At 40.0% G+C, this 22678-nt stretch overlaps 1 protein-coding gene across 16 annotated transcripts in view; it reads left to right on the forward strand.

The window, feature by feature from the left end:
• mycbp2 (MYC binding protein 2) overlaps nt 1-22678 on the forward strand; it is a 253347-nt gene that overhangs the window by 130312 nt on the left and 100357 nt on the right. For all 16 annotated transcript variants that reach the window (XM_072577934.1, XM_072577936.1, XM_072577938.1 and 13 more), the window contains 12 exons: nt 26-218; nt 1263-1537; nt 2762-2983; nt 3497-3688; nt 5081-5287; nt 5398-5529; nt 7188-7366; nt 12093-12235; nt 13760-13860; nt 13983-14201; nt 16304-16526; nt 17891-18009. In XM_072577934.1, the coding sequence (XP_072434035.1) occupies nt 26-218; nt 1263-1537; nt 2762-2983; nt 3497-3688; nt 5081-5287; nt 5398-5529; nt 7188-7366; nt 12093-12235; nt 13760-13860; nt 13983-14201; nt 16304-16526; nt 17891-18009 (2205 nt within the window). The remainder of the gene's footprint in view (nt 1-25; nt 219-1262; nt 1538-2761; nt 2984-3496; nt 3689-5080; nt 5288-5397; nt 5530-7187; nt 7367-12092; nt 12236-13759; nt 13861-13982; nt 14202-16303; nt 16527-17890; nt 18010-22678) is intronic.

Consider the following 22678-nt stretch of genomic DNA (forward strand, 5'->3'; position numbering starts at 1 on the left):
TTAAATCCATCAATTCTAAATATAGGAATGTTTTGAGTCATTGCTGAGCATTCTACAATGGAGTTGGACAACCCTGGTATTGGGAGTGGAGGAGCTGCAGGGCTTAAAAGGTTTTCAGTATACAGCCACTCTGCTGGACTTGGAACGACTAAAGTTTGTTGGGACTTGTTGCCTGCGACTGCTGCGTGTCTACATCTGTGAGATATACCCTATATCAGGTACTGTTGGCTTAGCAAGTAACACCAAGTTTGATTGTTACTAACACTTATTCATTCTGATGTGGTCTTTCCTATTTTAGACACACTCCAAAACAGCAGTTGTATCTTGAAGGCCTTGAGTTCAGTTAATCTTAGATTGAAAGGATGTATTTCGTTCAGTGCTTTTGAGTATTATGTTTATATGTAGTACACTTGGCCACGCTTAAACAAAATGGAATAATTTATGTGACAGCTCCAATAAATGATAACATTCTCATTAAATGTTGTTCTGAGAATCATTAAAGTGGTAAACTGACAGGCACAAAACATTTGTGAACATATTGCCAGACCAGCTGTCATTTTGTACTATTGTTTTTTTTCAGATTTCTAGGATCCACAGTATGTATTTATTAGCATGTTAATGTATGTACTCTTAGAAACTGTAGCTGTCATTCTTTTTAGCTAACACATAGCATTAATATTAGGCTTAAGGTTTCTACTTAAATATTTGATATGGCCATAATTTTATTTCTTTTAAGAGATTGGATCAAGGGCCATAGTCTGGTCTTCACTCATTTACTGTGTGTGCATTGTATTGTTCAAAAAGGAGCACTTAAACCTCGAGTTTGAACTTTTTTTTTCAATTTTGCGTATTTCCTTGGCCACTATTTCTTTTCATTTGTGTTAAATATCTTGTAAAGCAGCAGCTTTACTTCAGCTAAATTGGTTCCTGTATCATGTCTTGTGGGAGCAGCATTCATCAGTTAACTTAACAATTGTTGGTTTTGGAGGAGGAGTAAAAGACAGTAGTATCAGACAATTCTTCATACAAAACTATGGCTCTGGTACCCTGTTTTGTTTATCATAAATTTCTAGTAATAAGCCAAGTCTGCTATAGAATTTCAAAATTAAGTTCTGCTTGCAAACCAGTCAGATCACTGATTTAAAAGTTGGTTTGTGTTTAAATATGCATGTAACATTATCCAGCAGGACAGAAGCTAACATGTCAATTTTGATTTCATGGCAGGTGCATGTTGATTTGTTGATTTATATTTTGCTTTGCAGTTGGTACTAAAGCAGTGATAGAAGAAACTAGCAAGTTGGCAGAATGTGTTGGAAAGACTCGATCGCTCCTGAGAAAGATTTTATCAGAAGGAATTGATCATTGTATGCTGAAACTTGACAATGATCCCCATGGCTACCATTCGCAACCAAAGACGCTATTGGAAGCTGTTCTTCAGGAATGCCACAACACATTTACAGCTTGCTTTCATTCCTTTTATCCTACCCCTGGATTGCAATGGGCTTGTCTTTGTGACCTGCTTAACTGTCTAGATCAGGTACAATTGAGAGGTGATAATTTGCTGATGTTTTACTAGAAGTTTAATACTGGCTTTTATCTGAATTTTTTTTGTTTTAGAAAAAGGAAAAATGGATATTTTTTTTAGTCTGGGAGCTTTGGCAAAACTGAAAATATGGTTAGTCTCTTATAATGGGGTCTTGTTGATCTTCAGTATATTTTTCATAGAATTATAGAAGGATGGATAGAATCTCTACAGTGTGGAAGCAGGCCATTTCAGTCTCTTTGAGTCCACACTGACCCTCTGAAGAGCAACCAACCCAGATCCACCTTTCCCTGTAATCCTGCATTTCCCACGGCTAACCCACTTGGCCTGCACATCACTAGACACCATGGGCAATTTAGCATGACCTAACCTTTAGACTGTGGGAGGAAACCGGAGTACCCCGAGGAAACTTGCGCAGATGTGCGGAGAATATGCAAACTCCACATAAGACAGTCGCCCAAGGACGAAATTGAACCTGGGTCCCTGGCGATGAGGCAGCAGTGCTATCTACTGAGTTACTGTGCCATCCCTTGGTTTTTGGTATATGTGTGTTTCTGTTCGTATCTTTTTGAGACCCACAACACCATAGTTGAATCTTAGCTGCTTTTCCACTAATTTCAAAGAGAGTTGGTGATGGGCAGCAAATACTGGCATGTCAAAAACACCTGTTCCATGATAGAATTTTAAGCATCCTAATTTTGCTTCCTGATGCCCATGCTACTTGATATTTTCAGCATTCCCTGTTCTCTCATACAATTCTTCTCCCTTTCAGAACTGCTTTAATCAACCTTCTCCCCAACACTTCTTTGTAAAGCCTATCAATACAGTTAAAGCACCATTTCAAATCTTCCTTTACTCTAAAATGCACCAATTTATTGTTGCCTCCAAAATAAGTGACTATCTTTTTCTTTCACAATTTCACATTTGAAACTTTTCAAAAGGGTCAGCACCCCTTCATAGTTACCCCAATCATAATGCACTTGACCAGTGAACTATCCACCGTCATCCTTTTGATCATTCCAAAGTCTTTCCAGTCAATTATACTATTGTCCTTCATTGCCTTTCTTCTGTTGGTTAGTTAAGTGAAACTGCCCTTAGATTGGTAGAAAGTGGGAGCATCTGAACTGATCTTAAATAAAACATTTATGACCATTTCTTTTGCAATCTGATCAATGTGTTCTCTTTTTGAAATTTTTACATCTACCAATTATTCTGTAGGACATACAGGAGGCTAACTTCAAAACATCAAGTAGTCGGTTACTTGCAGCAGTCATGTCTGCATTGTGCCACTCTTCAGTCAAGCTGACTACAATCCTTCCCATTGCTTACGATGGTGAAGTGTTGCTTCGGTCCTTGGTGAAGCAGAGTAGCACAGAGAATGAATCGGCTATGGTTCACAGATTTGCCCTATTAGTGTCTCATATGGAGAAACTCAGCCAGGTGAGAATAATGGCGTCTTCCTTCTGTTTGAAGCATAATAAGTTTCTGTAGTCAGTTGATCAGGACCTGGTTAATGCACAGTTAATTTGTCTTAAACGTACAGCAACAAATGTTTTACTGCAAAATTACTACGAATCATAATTTCCATTTAACAGTTCATTGCAAAATTATTAACATTGATTGTCGATTTAGAAGATCATGTTAAATTGGAAAACTTAGTTTATTGCTTTATGCAATAGTTCCAATGATTATGCTTATGCTTACCTGAGTTGGAAACATGATTCAGACTCATAGAAGCCAAACCGCTTCTGTTCCTTTTGATATGCTTTTTAAAAAAATGTTCTGTGCCATCCTGCTGAAATATTGACAGGTCAAAATTTCATACCTCCTCATTAAAATGCCTCTCTGTTAACTGGTACATACTGTGAAGAATCTGTTAGAAGGAACTTTAATTGTAAAAATTGCAATTATCAAAAATCATATGTGTATTAAATCGTAATATATTTCCTCTAGATTGAAGAAAATATTACAAGTATGACCAGTTTCCGAGAAGTTCTTGAAAAGATGTTGGTCATTGTAGTGCTTCCAGTTCGAAAAAGTCTTAGAAGAGAGGTCGAACTCTTCTCTCCTCTCCTTGTATCCAATACTTGTGGTCTCCTTGCCAGTATAGTCAGTGAACTCACTGCATCAGCACTGGGAACTGAGGTAAGTGTCGAGGTCTGAGCTGATTATTTAGAGAGAGTATTTTTGATTAAAGTATTTATGATTTTGCTATTATAATTTATAAATTATATACTTTTGCCTAAAAATGATTATTTTAAATAACATCTACTTATTTCTGTTTCTGTCAGCTACATTTTATTGGTTCTGAATTTGAATGTTTGTCCAAGTGCCACTCTTGCACTTGAACATAAAAATTAAAACTGACACTCCAATGCAGTACTCAGGGAGTGCTGCATGATAATGGCACTATTTTTTGGATGAGACATTAAACTAAGTCAAGATCTTCATTAGTGCACTTACAAAGATGCCAAATACAAGAGCCTTTATCACTGGATATGTTAATTAAAAGGTTGGAATTATAAAGAGAAGTAATGAGGTAATGAAATGTTACAAGGTATCTTTCAAGGAATCTATATTTGGAAATATAGCGATTAGACCTGTAGCATACATGTTGCTACGAAAGCAAGTCAGAGACATCAGGGTGAATAATGACCAAAAACATGAAGAAGAAAATTATGAAACAATCTGAGCCAATTAACCTTCAAGATATTGTAGCGCATTAGTTCTTTCTCCAGCTTTAGTAAAATTAAGCATGAAAGAGAACAGAGATATTGATGGATGTATGTTTGCTTGCTGAGCTGGGAGGTTGTTTCAGATGTTTTGTCACCATACTAGGTAACATAATCAGTGAGCCTCCTAGGTAACATAATCAGTGAAGCCCTGGTGTTAGTGTCCCACTTCCTATTTGTGTTTAGGTTCTTTTGGGATGGTGATGTTATTTCCTGTTCTCTTTTCTCAGAGGGTGGTAAATGGGGTCCAAGTCAATGTGTTTGTTGATCGAGTTCTGGTTGGAATGTCATGCCTCTAAGAATTCTCATGCGTGTCTCTGTTTGGCTTGTCCGAGGATGGATATATTGTTCCAGTCGCAGTGGTGTCCTTCGTCATCTGTATGTAAGGATACTAGTGGAAGTTGGCCAAGTCCTTTTGTGGCTAGTTGATGCTAATGTATCCTGGTGGCTCATTTTCTGCCTGTTTGTCCAATGTAATGTAACCTAAATACGCAAATAGAAAGCTGGACACTAGCACCAGTGCTTCATCAAAAGCTGACTGTCACCTAATATGATAACGAAACATCTAAAAATGAACCTTCCAGTTCAGAGAGAAAGCTTACATCCAGAACCTCAACCTGAGTTACAAATGTTTTCAAAACTTGCTGGAGACATTGATGTAAAGCTATTTTGGGATTGGGGTGGTGTTTAGTATTCCATGGCCTGCCTCAGTATAGTGAATTACTATGTAACACTTTGCAAGACTTGAGAAACCTGAATTCAGTTAAAGATGTAGCCTTTTTGAGCATGCTATTTATTTTCACAGGCTGATGGATTAAGTTCCCTTCATTCTGTGAAAGCCACACCAAATCGCTTTGTTAAAACCAGTCAAGGACGAAGTTGGAACACTGGTAATGGGTCTCCAGATGCAATCTGCTTCTCTGTCGACAAACCTGGAGTAGTTGTGGTAGGCTATCATGTATATGGAGGAGGTGGCATTCATGAATATGAACTGGAAATGCTGGTTGATGATGTAAGTTTATTAGTTTTATTTAAATACTGAAGTTATGAAAATTTCTGTATTTGAATAAATGTTATTCTGAGGAGCCAATTATCCCTTGATTTATTATTTATTTTTGACAGAGTGAACACGCTGGTGATTCAGCACATTCTCACAGGTGGACTTCCTTAGAACTAGTAAAAGGGACTTATAGCACCGATGACTCCTCTAGTGACACAGCAGAAATCAGATTAGATAAAGCAGTCCCTTTAAAGGTAAGAAGCAATGCTTAAGTAGGTGCTTAATGCTTTGTAAAGGTTAGATTAAAACATCTATGTTTTGTAGCAAGTTCTATGACCCAGTACTTCTACAGTTGGGTTATTACAAAATTTTGTTCTTTTTTAAACAGAGATAGTAACAGTAGACCACTCATCCCAATGATTGCTCTACCATTTAATACGATCATGGCTGACTGAAAATTCCAGTGCTTTACACCCATACTATCCCCATAACCATTTACGTATTGATAACCAAAAAACTTCAGTCTCTGCTTTCAATATACTCTAAGGCCGAGATTCCACAGCCTCTAGATAGGGATTCCTCTAGATAGGGATGATCATTCTCTGAGTAAAAGAAATTCTCCTCCTCTTGGTCAATATCTCTCTTAATTTTACATTGTGCCCTGTTTCCAGACTTCTCAACCAGTGAAAACATTTCACCTATGTCAATCCCTTTCTGCATTTAAGTTTCAATGAGGTGACCTTTCCCTCTTCAAAACTCTAGAGGATATAGCCTTTATTTGCTCAATCTCCATTTGTAGGAAACTCCTGCCATTCTGGGATGGTGAACCTTTATTGCTTCTTTCTATGGCAATAGTATCTTTCCTGAGATAAGGAGACCAAAACTGTGTACACTACTCCAGGTGTAACCTACAAAACTGAAGCCAGACTTCACTCCTGTTGTACTCAAATCCTTTTGTGATTAAAGGTTAGCATTTCATTAGCCTTCCTAACAGCCTGCTGCACCTGCTTGTTAACCTTTAATGACTTATTGAGAAAGGCACCCAGGACCTTTTACATAGCTGCACTTTTCAATTTCGCTATACTTAAGCAATGCTCTCCACGTCTGGTTTTCCTACCAAAGTGGATAACTTCACATTTTTACACATTATACTCCAATTGGTATATTTTTGCCAAATTTCTAAGCCTATAAAAATTCTCCTGAAACCATCTTCCTCACAATGTAACCTTGTTCTACCTTTAATCATCTGCAATATTAGTAGTGTCACATTTGTTATTTTTCAATTGTGTTTGTATCTCTTCCTCCTTTCATTGTCAGTTCTTGGTTCTGCTTTCTTGTATTCTAGAGGCTTTCTATTGGTCAGATTTGTTGCTATTTCTGGCCACTTTATTAGTCTATTTTATTCTTGGACAGTTCTTAACTTACTTCGTCAGCCTTATTTGCATGACCTTTTTTGAATTTCTGCGCCTTGAATATATTTAGTTATTGTAATTTGAAGGCTTGCATTGTCTGTGTCCAGTTATGACATTTAATATATTTTCCCAATCCAGGTCAGCCAACTTGTGCCTTAATCTCTCATAATTTCCCTTATTGAAATTTAGCACCTTTGCTTCAGATTGCTTCACTTTCAAACATGATGTAAAAGTATTATACTATGGTCACTCTTTCATACAGTTTCTTTTACAACACAATTTTTTATTAGCTCTTTTTCATTGCATGATACTAAATCCACGCCAGCCTGTCTTCTAGTCGGCTTTGCAACATACTGCTCTCGAAAGCAGTCGATAAGATGCTCCAGAAATTCATTCCTCGTAGCCTGGGTGCTCAAATTTAGTGCCAGATTTCTAGCATTAATGTACTTTGTGTGAACTTAGATTTCTGTGTAATGCCTGCTGAATTGATTGCCTTCCAGGAAAATGTCAAGTATGCAGTTCGTCTAAGGAACTATGGAAGTCGTACTGCAAATGGAGATGGAGGAATGACAACAGTTCAATGCCCAGATGGTGTAACCTTCACTTTCAGTACCTGTAGCCTCAGCAGTAATGGAACTAATCAAACTCGAGGTCAAATCCCTCAGGTACTTTATTACAGGTAAGAATGTGCAAAGCCTTTTTTCAGATTTGCTGGCCAGCTGAAGAAATAATTCCAAACCATTGTGTTTATGAAACAGTATTACTAAACAGATTCCAACAGCCAAGAAATATCCTCTAGCATATTGAGTCAACATAATATGCTTTGACATTCTAGCCCAATTGTCTGTTAATAAATAGTAAAGCATGAAAACGTCTAGACCCAAAAGACTAAAGGATGCAACAGTTTGTTTTTAGGTTACTGATATTTTCAGTCACCATTTAAGGAGAGTCTTTTAGTCAATGCTCCAATGACATTTTACCTTCAAAAATGCCCATAAACTCTTTGCCTCATGAGGAAGGAATTCCCTTAGCTAGGAGCTTAAGGCACTCCATTTATAGAAAATAAATGTGATATTTGTTCTTGCACAGTGTTGTAAAACATTATTATTAAGATACTGTCGATGTGTAAATGAAGTAACAGAGAAAGAGAGAATGTAAGTAAGGCCCATGTGCAAACCTGAAGGAAAAGGCATCAAAAATCAAAATAAAAAATGCATGTTTGGTGTTGCAGATCTGCTAATTATAGGCAGGGAATATAATGAATTTTCCATGAAATTCCACATTTTGATCTATGGTAAGCGCTAATCTTCTATTGTGAGTTTCCGAATAAACCTAAATGCAATAATAGCTACATTGTTAACTCATTGAAGATAATCAGCTGAGCTCATAATGTGGTTCATTTATACTTGCTAGAAGCAACATACCTTCTCACACAAGATTCCATTCTCTGCAAACAAAAGGAATATGTTCAGCTTTTGTGCCTCTTGTGAATTAGCCCAGGAGCTTGAGGAATCTGGAGTTCCCTGTTACTTTTTCCATCACATTTCTTCAGCCAAAGTTGACATAGCAACAAACCAACATCTTTTCTCCTGTGGTATAAATTGATGTGATCATTTGAAATTTGGCATTCTTGTGTTTGTCTTGATGAGTGCAAAATATTTCTCTCTTTTCAGTATTATTCTTTCAATCAAATGTTAATCTAGCCTCCCCTCGGCATTCCCATTTTATAGGAGTCACCTACGTTCGGGCTCGACACTGTCCTGTCCCCATTAGTCCAAGAACTCCCCACCTATGTTCGGGGCACCACCCACACCCTCCACCTCCTCCATGATTTTCGCTTCCCCAGTCCCGAACGCCTTATCTTCACCATGGACATCCAGTCCTTGTACACCTCCATCCCCCATCACGAAGGACTCAAAGCCCTCCGCTTCTTCCTTTCCCGCCGTACCAACCAGTACCCTTCCACCGACACCCTCCTTCGACTGACTGAACTGGTCCTCACCCTGAACAACTTCTCTTTCCAATCCTCCCACTTCCTCCAAACCAAAGGAGTAGCCATGGGCACCCACATGGGCCCCAGCTATGCCTGCCTCTTCGTAGGATATGTGGAACAGTCCATCTTCCGCAGCTACACTGGCACCCCCCCCCACCTTTTCCACCGCTACATCGATGACTGTATCGGCGCTGCCTCATGCTCCCACGAGGAGGTTGAACAGTTCATCTACTTTACCAACACTTTCCACCCTGACCTCAAATTCACCTGGACCGTCTCAGACTCCTCCCTCCCCTTCCTAGACCTTTCTATTTCTATCTCTGGCGACCGAATCAACACTGACATTGACTATAAACCGACCGACTCCCACAGCTACCTAGACTACACCACCTCCCACCCTGCCCCCTGTAAAAACGCCATCCCATATTCCCAATTCCTTCGTCTCCGCCGCATCTGCTCCCAGGAGGACCAGTTCCAAAACCGTACAACCCAGATGGCCTCCTTCTTCAATGACCGCAATCTCCCCCCAGACGTGGTCGACGATGCTCTCCACCGCATCTCTTCCACTTCCCGCTCCTCTGCCCTTGAGCCCCGCCCCTCCAACCGCCACCAGGACAGAACCCCACTGGTCCTCACCTACCACCCCACCAACCTCCATGTACAGCGTATCATCCGCTGTCATTTCCGCCACCTCCAAACAGACCCCACCACCAGGGATATATTTCCCTTCCCTCCCCTATCAGCGTTCTGAAAAGACCACTCTCTCCGTGACTCCCTCGTCAGGTCCACACCACCCACCAACCCAACCTCCACTCCCCGGCACCTTCCCCTGCAACTGCAAGAAATGCAAAACTTGCGCCCACACCTCCTCCCTTACTTCCCTCCAAGGCCCCAAGGGATACTTCCATATCCACCACAAATTCACCTGCACCTTCACACACATCATCTATTGCATCCGCTGCACCCGATGTGGCCTCCTCTATATTGGGGAGACAGGCCACCTACTTGCAGAACGTTTCAGAGAACATCTCTGGGACACCCGGACCAACCAACCCAACCACCCTGTAGCCTAACACTTCAACTCTCCCTCCCACTCCACCAAGGACATGCAGGTCCTTGGACTCCACCATCGCCAGACCATGGCAACACGATGGTTGGAGGAAGAGCACCTCATCTTCCGCCTGGGAACCCTCCAACCACAAGGCATGAACTCAGATTTCTCTAGTTTCCTCATTTCCCCTCCCCCCACCTTGTCTCAGTCAAATCCCTTGAACTCAGCACCACCTTCCTAACCTGCAATCTTCTTCCTGACCTCTCCACCCCCACCCCACTCCGGCCTTTCACCCTCACCTTGACCTCCTTCCACCTATCGCATTTCCAATGCCCCTCCCCCAAGTCCCCCCTCCCTACCTTTTATCTTAGCCTGCTGGACAGACTTTCCTCATTCCTGAAGAAGGGCTTATGCCCGCAACGTCGATTCTCCTGTTCCTTGGATGCTGCCTGACCTGCTGCGCTTTTCCAGCAACACATTTTCAGCTCCCCTCACCATTCCCATTTTATAGGAGTCCTACTGTGAATAATTGGAGGATCTAACAAAGATATGAAGTTACAAAAGACAATATTCAGACCCAAAGTCAGCATAATGTCCAGTAGAAAACTGAAATACTGTTTGTGAAGGTTAAGTTCTAATAAAATGAAAAGGTTAAATCAGGATAGGAGATGAAATTAAAGAAATAGACTAAAGACAGGCAAGATGACATGTCAAGAGAGAACAAAACAAGTTCTATTTTCAGAATTTCCCATACTGTCATTCCACATGGATCTCTGTTATCATTTCACCAGTTCTGTTTGAATAATATTTTATCCTTTTATATGTAGCATATGACTGATATTTTTATATTAACTTGTTTTCTAATGAGGAATTTGTTTACAACAAATTACTGTTTGTATCTATTAACACTTCTCGTTTCCCCCTCCTTTCCATTTCACACCAGCTCCCACCTCTTCTAAGTGTAATGAAGCAGTAAATTTAGAATAAAGTTACTGTTATCTAAGTTGTATAATAATAAAAATAATGTTGTGAAAAGTTTCAGTTTTTAATCTCCGAGCTGATATTTGTTAGCTGGTCACTGCTAGGTGCAAAAAGGATATAAACGTGGGTTTGTAAGATGAGCAGTTATCAGGTTTGGTCTCTATCCAGTGTTGGTAAAGTGACTTAAGTGTAACCTAAGATTAGGTTGATAGGTTTTAACTTCATCTAACTATAGCAGACCTTTGTATATTCAAAAATTCTCATTTTTCTCATTGAAAGGTTGGGGAGGAATGGATGGAGGAAGTGCATCCCATTGTACAGTTCTTGCTCAAAGTTAATTCTTGGCTTTGGATATGGTTCTGTAAATACAGTAATATCAACCTATTGCCATCATTTGAAATCACATGATGTTGACACAGTTGGTTTGTTGGTGAGAATTTTAAATTTGATGCATTGGGTGAAGGGTGGGTCAAAGCCAGGTGATTAGACAGCAAAGAGTACAGATTAGACAGCAAAGGATACAAGAAGAGTTCTCAATGAATTTTCATTTTTTAAGGTGTGCTTGAAAGTTCAGTTTGGAAACTTTTGAATAAATGGAATAGTGTGGTGGCAAAGAGATGGTTTAGTGTTAGAGAGTTTGTGTGCTGAGGTCTGGATAAAGTGGGCAATATCTGAGGTAGAAATGCTCAGTCCTTTAGCGTCCAAAGCTCAGTTCAGAATTAAACACTAAAATTCACCTTGGTAGAACCTCAGAAAATAGCTAGACAATATTAGCCAGGGTTTGCAGTCTAGAGTACTTTGGTCTTACTAGTTGGTGATCTTTGGTTGGTTTTCACAAAGGTAGCAAAATAATACAGCCATGGTGAGATCTCATTAATTGACATCCATACATTGCATTTACAATTGAAGACACTAAATAACAATTCAGAGTGGAATCATGTACTGTTCCCATGCACCCCCACATGATGCAGCAATTTTAACATATTACCCCATGACTGTGCTCAACTATCCAAATAGGTATGTGACCTGAGACCTTCAAGCTAAGGTAGATTTCTCGATAAATTCAGCCGTTTTGGAGTGAACATAAATTTGCTGTTGCGGTGCTGACTGAAAGAATGTTTCTTGCATTTCTATTTCCTCCCTGTGAACTTTCAGTCACAGTTGTTTGATGGAAAAAATTTAATTTTAAAATCAGTTGTGATTGCAAAGTTTTAAAAAATAAACTTTACAGGCATTTTCTATACTATGCTAAATGTCCATGCAGTGTCTGGTTAGCTTTTGGTTAGTCAAATCATCTATTTGAATAAATTAGATAATTATGTCGGAAGAATCAACTCTAATGAATATTTCATCTAGTAATTTGTGCCATTTAACTTGTAGAAGTGAGTTTGATGGAGATCTACAATCACAGCTGCTTAGCAAAGCCAATGAAGAAGATAAAAACTGCAGCAGGGCCCTTTCTGTTGTTTCTGCAGTTGTTCGTGCAGCTAAGGATTTGTTGCACAGGGCCCTGGCTGTGGATGGTATGTATGTATTTTCTTAAATAAGTCTAACCAAAAGTTTGTTCTTGTGATTAGCACATGGATGTTTTAGGGCATGGTAGGTGAGCTGATTTGAAAGCAATGAATTTGGCAGCTGCCATCTGTTCTTTGTTAAATTGGTGTTGGCAGGCTTGAGGGGCATATTTTGTTGATCTTGAAGTTTGTGTTGTATGTTAGCCATGTTACAATAAGGGTAAAAAATTTGAAGTTGATAGTTTATGCTATGGTTATTGAGAACACCAATATAAATTTGGGTTGTGGAGGGAGATTTTGACAAGTGCAGGCAATGTTCTTTTCAAAAGACAACCTAATGTTTAGCTCTCTGAAGTTGTCAGGATAGATAAAAAGGTGAGATGTTGATCTCAACAAAAATAAGTTCAGTGACTTTGATAGTTGTGCATGTGCATATTCCATTAATCAGGTACTCTATTAACTGTGCAAGAAATACGAATATTTATTAAGTGCTTTGGCAGAGAGCTTAGCAAATCTCTTTTTTATGGCAAACACCTTGAGTTGTCCAGTTGACTAGGTTTCTGATTGTATTTACTCACCGGCAATCATCTTTTGCTCGTGCATTTGCCACCACTTGGTCAACATCTGGAAGTTAGCTGAAGTGTGTTACTATGTTTGACTTTGGAATCTTGTGTTCCATAGGCAAAAGTGAGGACTGCAGGTGCTGGAGATCAGAGTCTAGATCAGAGTGGTGCTGGAAAAGGACAGCTGGTCAGGCAGCATCCGAGGAGCAGGAAAGTCAACGTGTCGGGCAAAAGCATGAAGGGCTTTTGCCCGAAACATCGATTTTCCTGCTCCTCTGCTGCCTGACCTGCTGCGCTTTTCCAGCACCACTCTGATCTAACATCTTGTGTTCCTTGCTGACTTTAGTCACCTATGGTCAGTTATTGTGTTATTTATTTTTCTGTTACTAAGTGAATAAAATAACTGAGTAAAATGGTCCATAATGAGGACTTTGATTTAGCGAAACAGAGGATGATCTCTGCTCAATTAGCCTTTGTGTTTCTAATATTAAAAGTGGTATAAAGGTTACTATTCATTGAACTGGGGATTTAATCAGGGCTATCTTGTGCATGTTCTGAGAACACTATTTGACAAAGGGAAAGTGTGGACTATCTGCTTGTTTCCTTTGGGGTAAGCTAGAATGCATACAATTTAAATAGACTTGACATAGGAAGTCATTGAGTTTTCTTTTCCATTTTGTTATTTTATCGCAACTTGCTTTTGATTATGCTGATTTGGGTAACACAGTCTTCATCTTTCCACTGAGCAAAAAACTTAACTATCATGCTGCAGTAGAAATATTCACAAATCATCCTATCTGTCACCTGTCAGGAAACAGGGCTAGGCTGCAGGGAAGCAAGAAGGCTGTATAGTTAACAGCTAGCTTTCTGGGTGTTACTTTATTATGTAATGCTTTCTGTATTAAAATCTAAAACTGTTGTGCTTTGTTCACAAAATAATAATGGTTAAGCAATAAGTATTTTTATTTAGCGGAAGATATTCCAGAACTACTCAGCTCTTCCAGTCTGATATCTATGCTGCTTCCACTTATTTTGGCTTACATTGCACCAGTGGCTGCTAATGTCCCAAAAGTAAGTAAATTATTTTCTGAACATGATTAATGCTGATTATTTTTAATGTTATTCTTACACACACTCTCAGTTATTTCTTTAAGCTTTATCAAGCATTTTTTGTTCTTTTTTTTAAAAAAAAGGCTGCCGTTGAAGTTTTTGGTCTTGTCCAGGAGCTTCTGCCTCCAGTTGCAACATTGAACCAAAAATATGCCCCACCTGCCTTTAATCCTAATCAGTCAACAGACAGTGCAACAGGCAATCAACCTGAACAAGGCCTCTCTGCTTGTACTACTTCTAACCATTATGCTGTGGTGGAGAGTGACCATCCTTATAAACCAGCTTGCGTCAGTCAACTAAAGGTATGCTCAAATGAGATTGTTACAGTATTGTAGATGTGTATTTTAAAAGCAGAATTTCTAATCATAGATCCCCTAAAGTGTAGAAAGAGGCCATTTGGCACATCAACTCCACACGAACCCTCCAAACAGCATCCCAGCCCTCTCACCTTCTCCCCATAACTCCACATTTACCATGGCTAACCCATCTAGCCCGCACACACCAAGATATTATTGACAATTTATCACTGCCAATCTGCCTAACCTGTGGGTGAAAACCAGAGCACCCAGAGTAGAGCCATGCAGATTTCACACGGACATTCACCCAAGGCTGGAATCGAACCCGGGTACCTGGCGCTGTGAGGCAACAGTGCGAACCACTGCTGCTGTCCTCGAATTAAAAGCCGACTGATCACGTCAGACCTTTTAAATTAAGAGCAGCTTTGCTTAGGAAAAGAATTTAGCTTTAAAAAATTGATCTTGTCTTGGTCTTTTCCATATTTTCCAAAAAGACTCTGTGAAATGGAATTGAGAATTATAAGAACAGAATTAAATGAATATTGTTAATTAGCTGCTGCAAGATTTTTTCTCTTGGCTGGAGAGTCCAGTTAAGAGTTGTAGTCTCTGAACAAGGCCACCTTCAGCAAGTTGCCACCATGGGACACACATTCTCCTCCCTTGTCCACCTACCGCAGGTGCCATTCCCTCCAGGGCAATCTGGTCCACCCTTCCTTCACACCCAATAGCGCCCCCCCCCCCCCAATAGCCCCAAGGCACCTTCCCCTGCAACCACTGAAGGTGTAACACCTACCCATGTACCACCTCCCTCCTCCGTATCCAAGGGACCAAACATACCTTCCAAGTGAAGCAGGACTTTATCTGCACTCCTCAAAATCTCGTCTATTGCCTTTGCTGCTCACCATGTGGTCTTCTCTACATTGGGGAAACAAAGCATAGACTGGGTGACCACTTTGCAGAACATTTACATTCTGCCCGCAAAGAAGACCCTGAGCTTTCAGTTTCCTTCCACTTCAACGCACCACCCTGTTCTGTTGCCACCATCTCTATCTCAGATAGTTGCAGTGTTCCAACAATGCTCAGCACAAGCTGGAAGAAACATGCCTCACATTTGGCTTGGAGAACCTGCAGCCCTTCAGACTCAATATCAAGTTCAATTATTTTAGGGCCTGAATTTCCCTACATCCTATCTGCTACCACACACACCAGGACTTGTTATCACAGTCAATAAAATGTGGGGCTGGAAAGGCACAGCAGGTTAGGCAGCATTGGAGGCACAGTAAAACTGACATTTCTGGTCAGGGCCGTTCCCAGGACTAAGAGGCAATGTTTTCACAGAGGGTGGTGCATGTATGGAATGAGCTGCCAGAAGAAGTGGTGGCGGCAGGTACAATTCCAGCATTTAACAGGCATCTGGATGCCTATATGAATTGGAAGTCAGAGGGATATGGACAAATGCTGGCAGATGGGACTAGATTTAGATTAGATTACTTACAGTGTGGAAACAGGCCCTTCGGCCCAACAAGCCCACACCGACCCGCTGAAGCGCAACCCACCCATACCCCTACATTTACCCCTTACCTAACACTACGGGCAATTTAGCATGGCCAATTCACCTGACCTGCACATTTTTGGACTGTGGGAGGAAACCGGAGCACCCAGAGGAAACCCACGCAGACACGGGGAGAAAGTGCAAACTCCACACACTCCGCCTGAGGCGGGAATTGAACCCGGGTCTCTGGCGCTGTGAGGCAGCAGTGCTAACCACTGTGCCACCGTGCCGCCTATTTTAGATTAAAATTTGTTGAGGATATCTGGTCAGAATGGACGAGTTGGATGAAGGGTCTGTTTCCATGCTGTATATCTTTGACTCTATGTTAAGTGTGACTATCGTATATTTCTCTGAGCTGTGAATTTTGATAAAATAGAAAATCTTGTGTTGAACATGTATTATGATCAAAAGTTGGAGACAGCTCAAATACATTTTGATTAAAATCCTTCTGAAAACAGTTGGTGCACCCATTTGGTTTAGATTAAAATAAAGATACTCAGGTAATAAATAGCTACCAATTGGAAGCTGAAAATAATAATGTTTGTTTCTTATTTAGGTAACTTTTCCAGATTGTGTCAGGTGGATGACTATCGAATTCGACCCACTGTGTGGTACTGCACAGCCAGAAGATGTGCTCCGTTTGCTGATTCCAAATAAAACTTTGCAAAGTTCAGGATTTGGACCTAAAAGTACAAGCCATGATGGTCTAAATTCATGGATAGAATTGAAAAAATTTTCTGGTTCCACTGGATGGCCAACTACAGTCCTTATTTTGCCAGGTATATGAAGGAAGAAAAGTCTTCTGTTTTTAACAGATTTTAGTTGTGCTATGTTTTGTTGGGATTTCAGAGTGCTGCTGTATTTTTTTGAGATCAAAATGACTTTGCAGTTTGACAACAATAGCAGGGGACAGCCAGTTGTTGTGTGAATCTGCATTGACATTATAGAGCCTCAGGAACCTCTCATCAAGCCTAAAATAACACCTTGTCAAATTCTTATGTAATTTGACTGGTTCTGAAAGCTTGACACTACAATTCGAGACTGCTTTTGTGTGACCTTTTATTCAAAAGTATTTGGTATTAATGCTTGAGTGACATCTCTGTGGCCAACAATAGACACTTTATTTCAAAAATTCAGTCAGATTTGAATAGCTTTTGAGGTTTTTTGTTCTGCAGCTTTTGACTTTGTCAATTTTCAAGGTCTTCTCTGCAGTTTATGTAATATGTTTAGTTAAAGAATATGGCATTTAAATCATGAGATGTGGATGGATTAATAACAAACACTTGAATTTTGGAGGCAGGATATTGTTCAGCACAAAGCAATATTTATAAGGCTAAAGCACAGTCGAGAGTCAAGAATTACAGGGAAGTAAAAACAAAATCAAGTACTCAATATGTAGGATTTTGATACTGCCATATATATACCCAAATTTCTACATTACAATTTAATGCAACCTTACTTTGGTTGATTACATGATTTAATAAATTCTTAAAATGGCCACTATTATGGGGAGGCTGTGTATTATTGCTAGATTAGTATTCTCAAGACTCAGATAATGCTCTGGAGACCCAGGATTGAATCCTGCTGTGGCAGATGGTGGAATTTCATTTTAGTGGAAATCTAGTGAGTCTGATGATGGCCATGAAACCATTGTTGATTGTTGGAAATACCCAACTGGTTCACTAATATCCTTTTGGGAAAGGAAAGTGCTCTCCTTACCTGACTCCATAGACACCACAATGTGATTAACTCTTAACTGCCCGCTGGGCAATTAGGGATGGATAATAAATGCTGACTGAGCCAATGATGTGACTCCATCCCCATTCTTTCCGCCCCCCCCAGTAATTGAGGTTGAATACCTTTCAAGCATTATGTATGACTGTGGTATCTTAATATTTATCTTGGTTCAGTGTTTTGCATTACCTATCCTTAGATTTCTTTAGAAAGATGTAGAACAGTTCCCTTGAGAAACTGAATGTGGAAAAACCTTGTACTACAAATCAGATGTTGTGTTCAATAAAGCTGTCCCCTAAGGCAGGATGTGAGGATGCAGGAAGAGAAGATTATATGAGTCATGTTGGAGAAAGCCTTTCTATTTTGCAAGTTTTTGTTTTAGATTTATATGTATATGTGATTTTTCTAGGAAATGATGCTATTTTCTCTTTGGAGACTGCATCAGACTATGTAAAAGACGAGAAGGCCAGTTTTTATGGTTTCAAGTGTGTTGCTGTGGGTTATGAATTCAGTCCTGGACCTGATGAGGTAATCTTTTGTAGTGCATCTAATGGAATATTGTACAAGAGAATATATTCTGTTATAGAGCTGTTCACACCTTAAAACTTTTGCTTTTGAAATCAAACTTGAACTAAAGTTTCGCTATGCAAAGTTGCAAATGCTGTGTTGAAACAATGCACTTTAGTAGATCAAAGTAGAGAAAAATTCTTAAATCAGAATTGCTTGTTCAATTGCTAAAATTAACATTTTATTGCATCTTCCTCCATGTTCTTCATATAATAATCCAATAAACCAGTGGGAGATTGCTGTTAATATTTCTTCACATTTTATATCTGTAAAAACAGACATTCAAAGAATAGACACTTAATTTAAGGACCCCAGTAGCTTACGTTGTAATGCATAAAAGAGCTACTTTTGAAACCATGAACAGTGAAATCGAAATACACAACTTTCAATACACCGAATCTGTTTTTTTGGAAGCTTCAGTATATTAGCACCACCTGTTCCTCCAACATTTTCCTCTTTGGTTTTCTGACTGACTGGATCATGATAAGGACAACTGTGAAATACATAGCTGTACTGTGAAGGTATACAGTGCTCTAAGTGAGGATAGTTTGAAATGTAATGCATCTGAAACTCTCAAGCTATTGTTGACAGGACTGACTACTGATGTGAGAGTGAGAGCTTGGCATTAATGCAATTAATTAGGTACTGATAATGGTTGGAGCTGATTATATAACATTGGGAACATTATTATAATACACAGGGCCTTTTATTGCCAGTCCCTAAGGTGTCAGTAATTTGTAAGTTTCACTGAATTTGTTAATGACTGTGTAGGTTCCACTCTGGTATTAAATTCATTGTTTGCTTTAGAGCTATTGCCTCAGGTTTTGTTTTGGCCTATTTATCTTCATATATTGACCTAGATATACTCAACGGCCAGCGAGTCAATGAGGATCATGCAGATACACCAATACAGCTGACTCTGGGGAATTGCTGAGAAATTTGAATTTCCTTATGGGCAATTTCCTATCCTCTGATAAAACTGTTTAATGTGGGAGAATTTGGCGTATTCCAACTCTATTAATAAAACAATAAGATGGAGGAATAAAAGTAAACCATTTGGCCTATCCAGTCTGCTGCATATTCAGTGAGATCATGGCTAATTTGATAATCCTCAACTACATTTTCCTGCCATTTCCCTATAACCCTTGATTCCCTTACTGATGTAATAATTTGCCCATCTCACCCTTTTAATATACCTCATGACCCAGCCTCTACAACCCTCTGCGGTAAAGAATTCTACAAATTCACTACCCTCATCCTTCTCCTAACTGGTCCTTTATGCTGGACCATAATGTAAAAATGCTGGTGTTGGGCTAAGGTGGACAAAGTTAAAAATCACCCCTTACTCGGTTATAGTCCATCAGGTTTATTTGGAAGTACCAACTTTCAGAGCACTCCTTCGTCAGGTAGCTAGTTATAACCTGCTGTCTTGCGATTTTTAACTTTACACTGGGGTTATGCCCTCTGTATAAGAATTAGCAGGGGATTAAGGAACACTTAAACAATTAAACTGAAACCTGTATCAAAACTAAAAATCTCACAACACCAGGTTCTCGTCCAACAGGTTTATTTGGAAGCACTAGCTTTGAGTGCTGCTCCTTCATCAAGTGGTTGTGGAGAATAAGATTGTAAGAAACCGAATTTATAGCAAAAGTTTCCAGTATGATGTAACTGAAATTATATATTGAAAAAGACCTGGATTGTTTAAGTCTCTCATCTTTTAGAATACCCATGTTGGTTTCAGTTCTTTCATATGTAAATCACAAAACCATTTTTAAAAGTTACATTCTCAAGTGAACTTTAACAGTTGGTGTCATGTCAGCCCAGATAACGCATTGAAGGTGTTGGCTCCCTGCTTGAGGCTGTCTGTGCCATAATGGTCAGACTGATTCTAATCTAAAAGAACAGATTTGCAGTATCTTGCATGGATTCATGCAGTTTTTGATCAAACTGAGATGTAATTCTGCAAGTACAAATTCACCCCACAAACCTTTGTGTGTCTGGGGGATGGGCGTATGAGTGTCTGTAGGAGGGTGTATGTGTATGAGTGTAAAAGGGTTCATGTCTGTGAGAAGGTGTGTGTATGTGTATGAGTGTAAAGGGGTTTAAGTCTGTGAGAGGGTGTGTGTGGAAATGCATGTGTGAGTGTGAGTCTGCACGAGTGTGTGTGTCCATCCGTCTGAGTGTACACACACCCTCTCGCGGACACGCGTAACTCACACCCACACATATTAGTTTGTGGGGTGAATTTGTACTTGCAGGATTATATCTTACTTTGCTCAAAAACTGCATGAATCCATGTAAGATTCTGTAAATTCGTTCTTTTAGATTAGAATCAGTTTGATCGATGTGGCACAGACAGCCTCACATAGGGAGCTAACACCTTCAATACGTTATCTGGGCAGACATGACACCAGTTGTTAACATTCACTTGAAAATGTAACTGTTTAAAAAAACTTTTGCAATGACATATGAAAGAACTGAAGCCAACATGGTCATTGTAAAAGATCAGAGATTTATCAAACAATCCAGGTCCTTTTCAACACAGTGGAACCTCGATTATCCCAATACTAATTATCTGAAAATCGGATTATCCGAAGGAGATCTCGAGGTCCCGATAGAAACAATACATCAAAGACCTGTTTCTGGCAGTGATCACGCCTTTGGTTTACAGTGATTAAACAGTCTTCAAATGATTGACCTCCCACTCCCCCTCTCCTCACACTTTCCCTGGTGTTCTACAGAGGAGAAAACCCCTCACCACTCCTCCCCAGATAATCTGACTAACATTGTCCTGTGCAGGGCAGAGGTGGAACCTTTCAAAAGGTTGTAGTAAAAAGTGTGTGGTGTTTGGAGACTTGCCCCACAAAGGCAGCAGCAGTAGTCTTGTTGGTGTCCAGTCTGGCTGCCCTGGCGGGGGCAGTAGCAGTGTTGGATGGGTGAGGTGGGGTGGGGGGGAGTGGGTAGTGTTGGACGGGGCAGTTTTGGATGGGGGGGCGGGGGCAGTGTTGGACAGGGATTGGGTGGGGGGGGCAGGGGCAGTGCTGGGGCGGGGCCTCGCATGCTATGTGCTCCTGCAGTCTCCTGAATGGGGAACATACTTTAAAAACACTCAGCCACAGAGGAAAGGCATTTAATCAATTAAGCGAAATAGTGCCCGCCTATCACATTTGGATAATCGAGACTCCCAATTCCCCCCAAGCATTTGATTAGTACCCTAACCTCACCTGCCTGACACTGAATCTACCCCCGTCCCCTCTTTCTCCGGGGGTTGTATTAACCTATAACACCATTCCTACCTAGCTGCATTTTTCCCTGGTTTATGTGATGAATGCTTTTGGGGCAGGCCAGGTTTGAATGCTTGATTGGGAAAAACTGTCAACAAGTTGGTAGTTTAAAAAGGATTACAATTTGTCAGATTTGTTCCGATGGTAATCTAAGGTTATTATGTCAGCACTCCTTTGGACCTCAGCACAGCATTGAAATCTTGTATGACTTGTACGCCTGTTAGCTGCATGAAATTTTCAGTGATTCATCACAAAGGTGAATTTTCTTCAAATCTATCCTAAGCTTGGAATGATTCAAGATCAAAGAGCCAACAGTTTTCTGCACTTTCTCTTTTAGGTACCCGTTTAGTCTCTTGGCTAAGTGTTTATCTGCAGGGTGACAGGCTGACACTACATGTTATAATGTTGCTTGCCTAAATATAGTGTAGTCTTTTTGAATTTTAATAATTGAAAAGTATATCATTATGTAATTTTATATTACTCTTCCCTCAGATCTATTTTCCCTCTTCTTAGTGACCAAAAGGAGTTTAAACTTAGCTTACCACTGTGACGCGTTACTAGTTTCTTCTAGGTTCAGATTATGTTGATAAATTTCTTTAGATTCTTGGCTACTAAAGGCAATAATGAGACAAAATTGTACTGTCTGACCCTTTTCAAAATCACATCTCTACTTTTTTTCTTAACAAAATGTATGTCTTTATTGGTCAGAGCATTGAGTATAGGAGTTGGGAGATCATGCTGTATAGAGCATTGGTTAGGCCACTATTGGAGTACTGCATGCAATTCTGGTCTCCCTGCTCTGCTGTATGAAGGGTGTTGTGAAACTTAAAAGGGGATCAAAAATATTTATAAGGATCCTGCCAGGGTTGGAGGGTTTGTGCTATATAGAGAGACTGAATAGGCTAGGGCTATTTTCTTTGGAGCATCTGAGGCTGATGAGTGACCTTTTATAGAGGTTTATAAAATTGTAAGGACCATGGATAAGGTGAATTTCCTGTGGTGAGGCAGTCCAATGCTAGAGGGCATAGGTTTAAGGTGAGAGGGGAAAGATTTTAAAAGGTTCTAAGGGGTAACGTTTTCACACAGACAATGTGTCTATGAATTGTGCTGCCAGAGCAAATGGTGGAGGCTGGTACAGTTACAACATTTTAAAAGGCCCCTGAGTGGGTATATGAATAGGGAGGGTTTGAGGGATATGGGCCAAATGCTGGCAAAGGGGGTCTATATTTATTTGGGATATCTGGTCAGCATGTATGATTTGGACCAAAATGGTCTGTTTCCATGCTGTATATCTCTGTGAATATGACTCTTAAAATATCCTGCTTCAGCTTGTTGAGTTTTGT

This window comes from Chiloscyllium punctatum, chromosome 9, assembly GCF_047496795.1.
Source record: "Chiloscyllium punctatum isolate Juve2018m chromosome 9, sChiPun1.3, whole genome shotgun sequence".
NCBI lineage: Eukaryota > Metazoa > Chordata > Chondrichthyes > Orectolobiformes > Hemiscylliidae > Chiloscyllium > Chiloscyllium punctatum.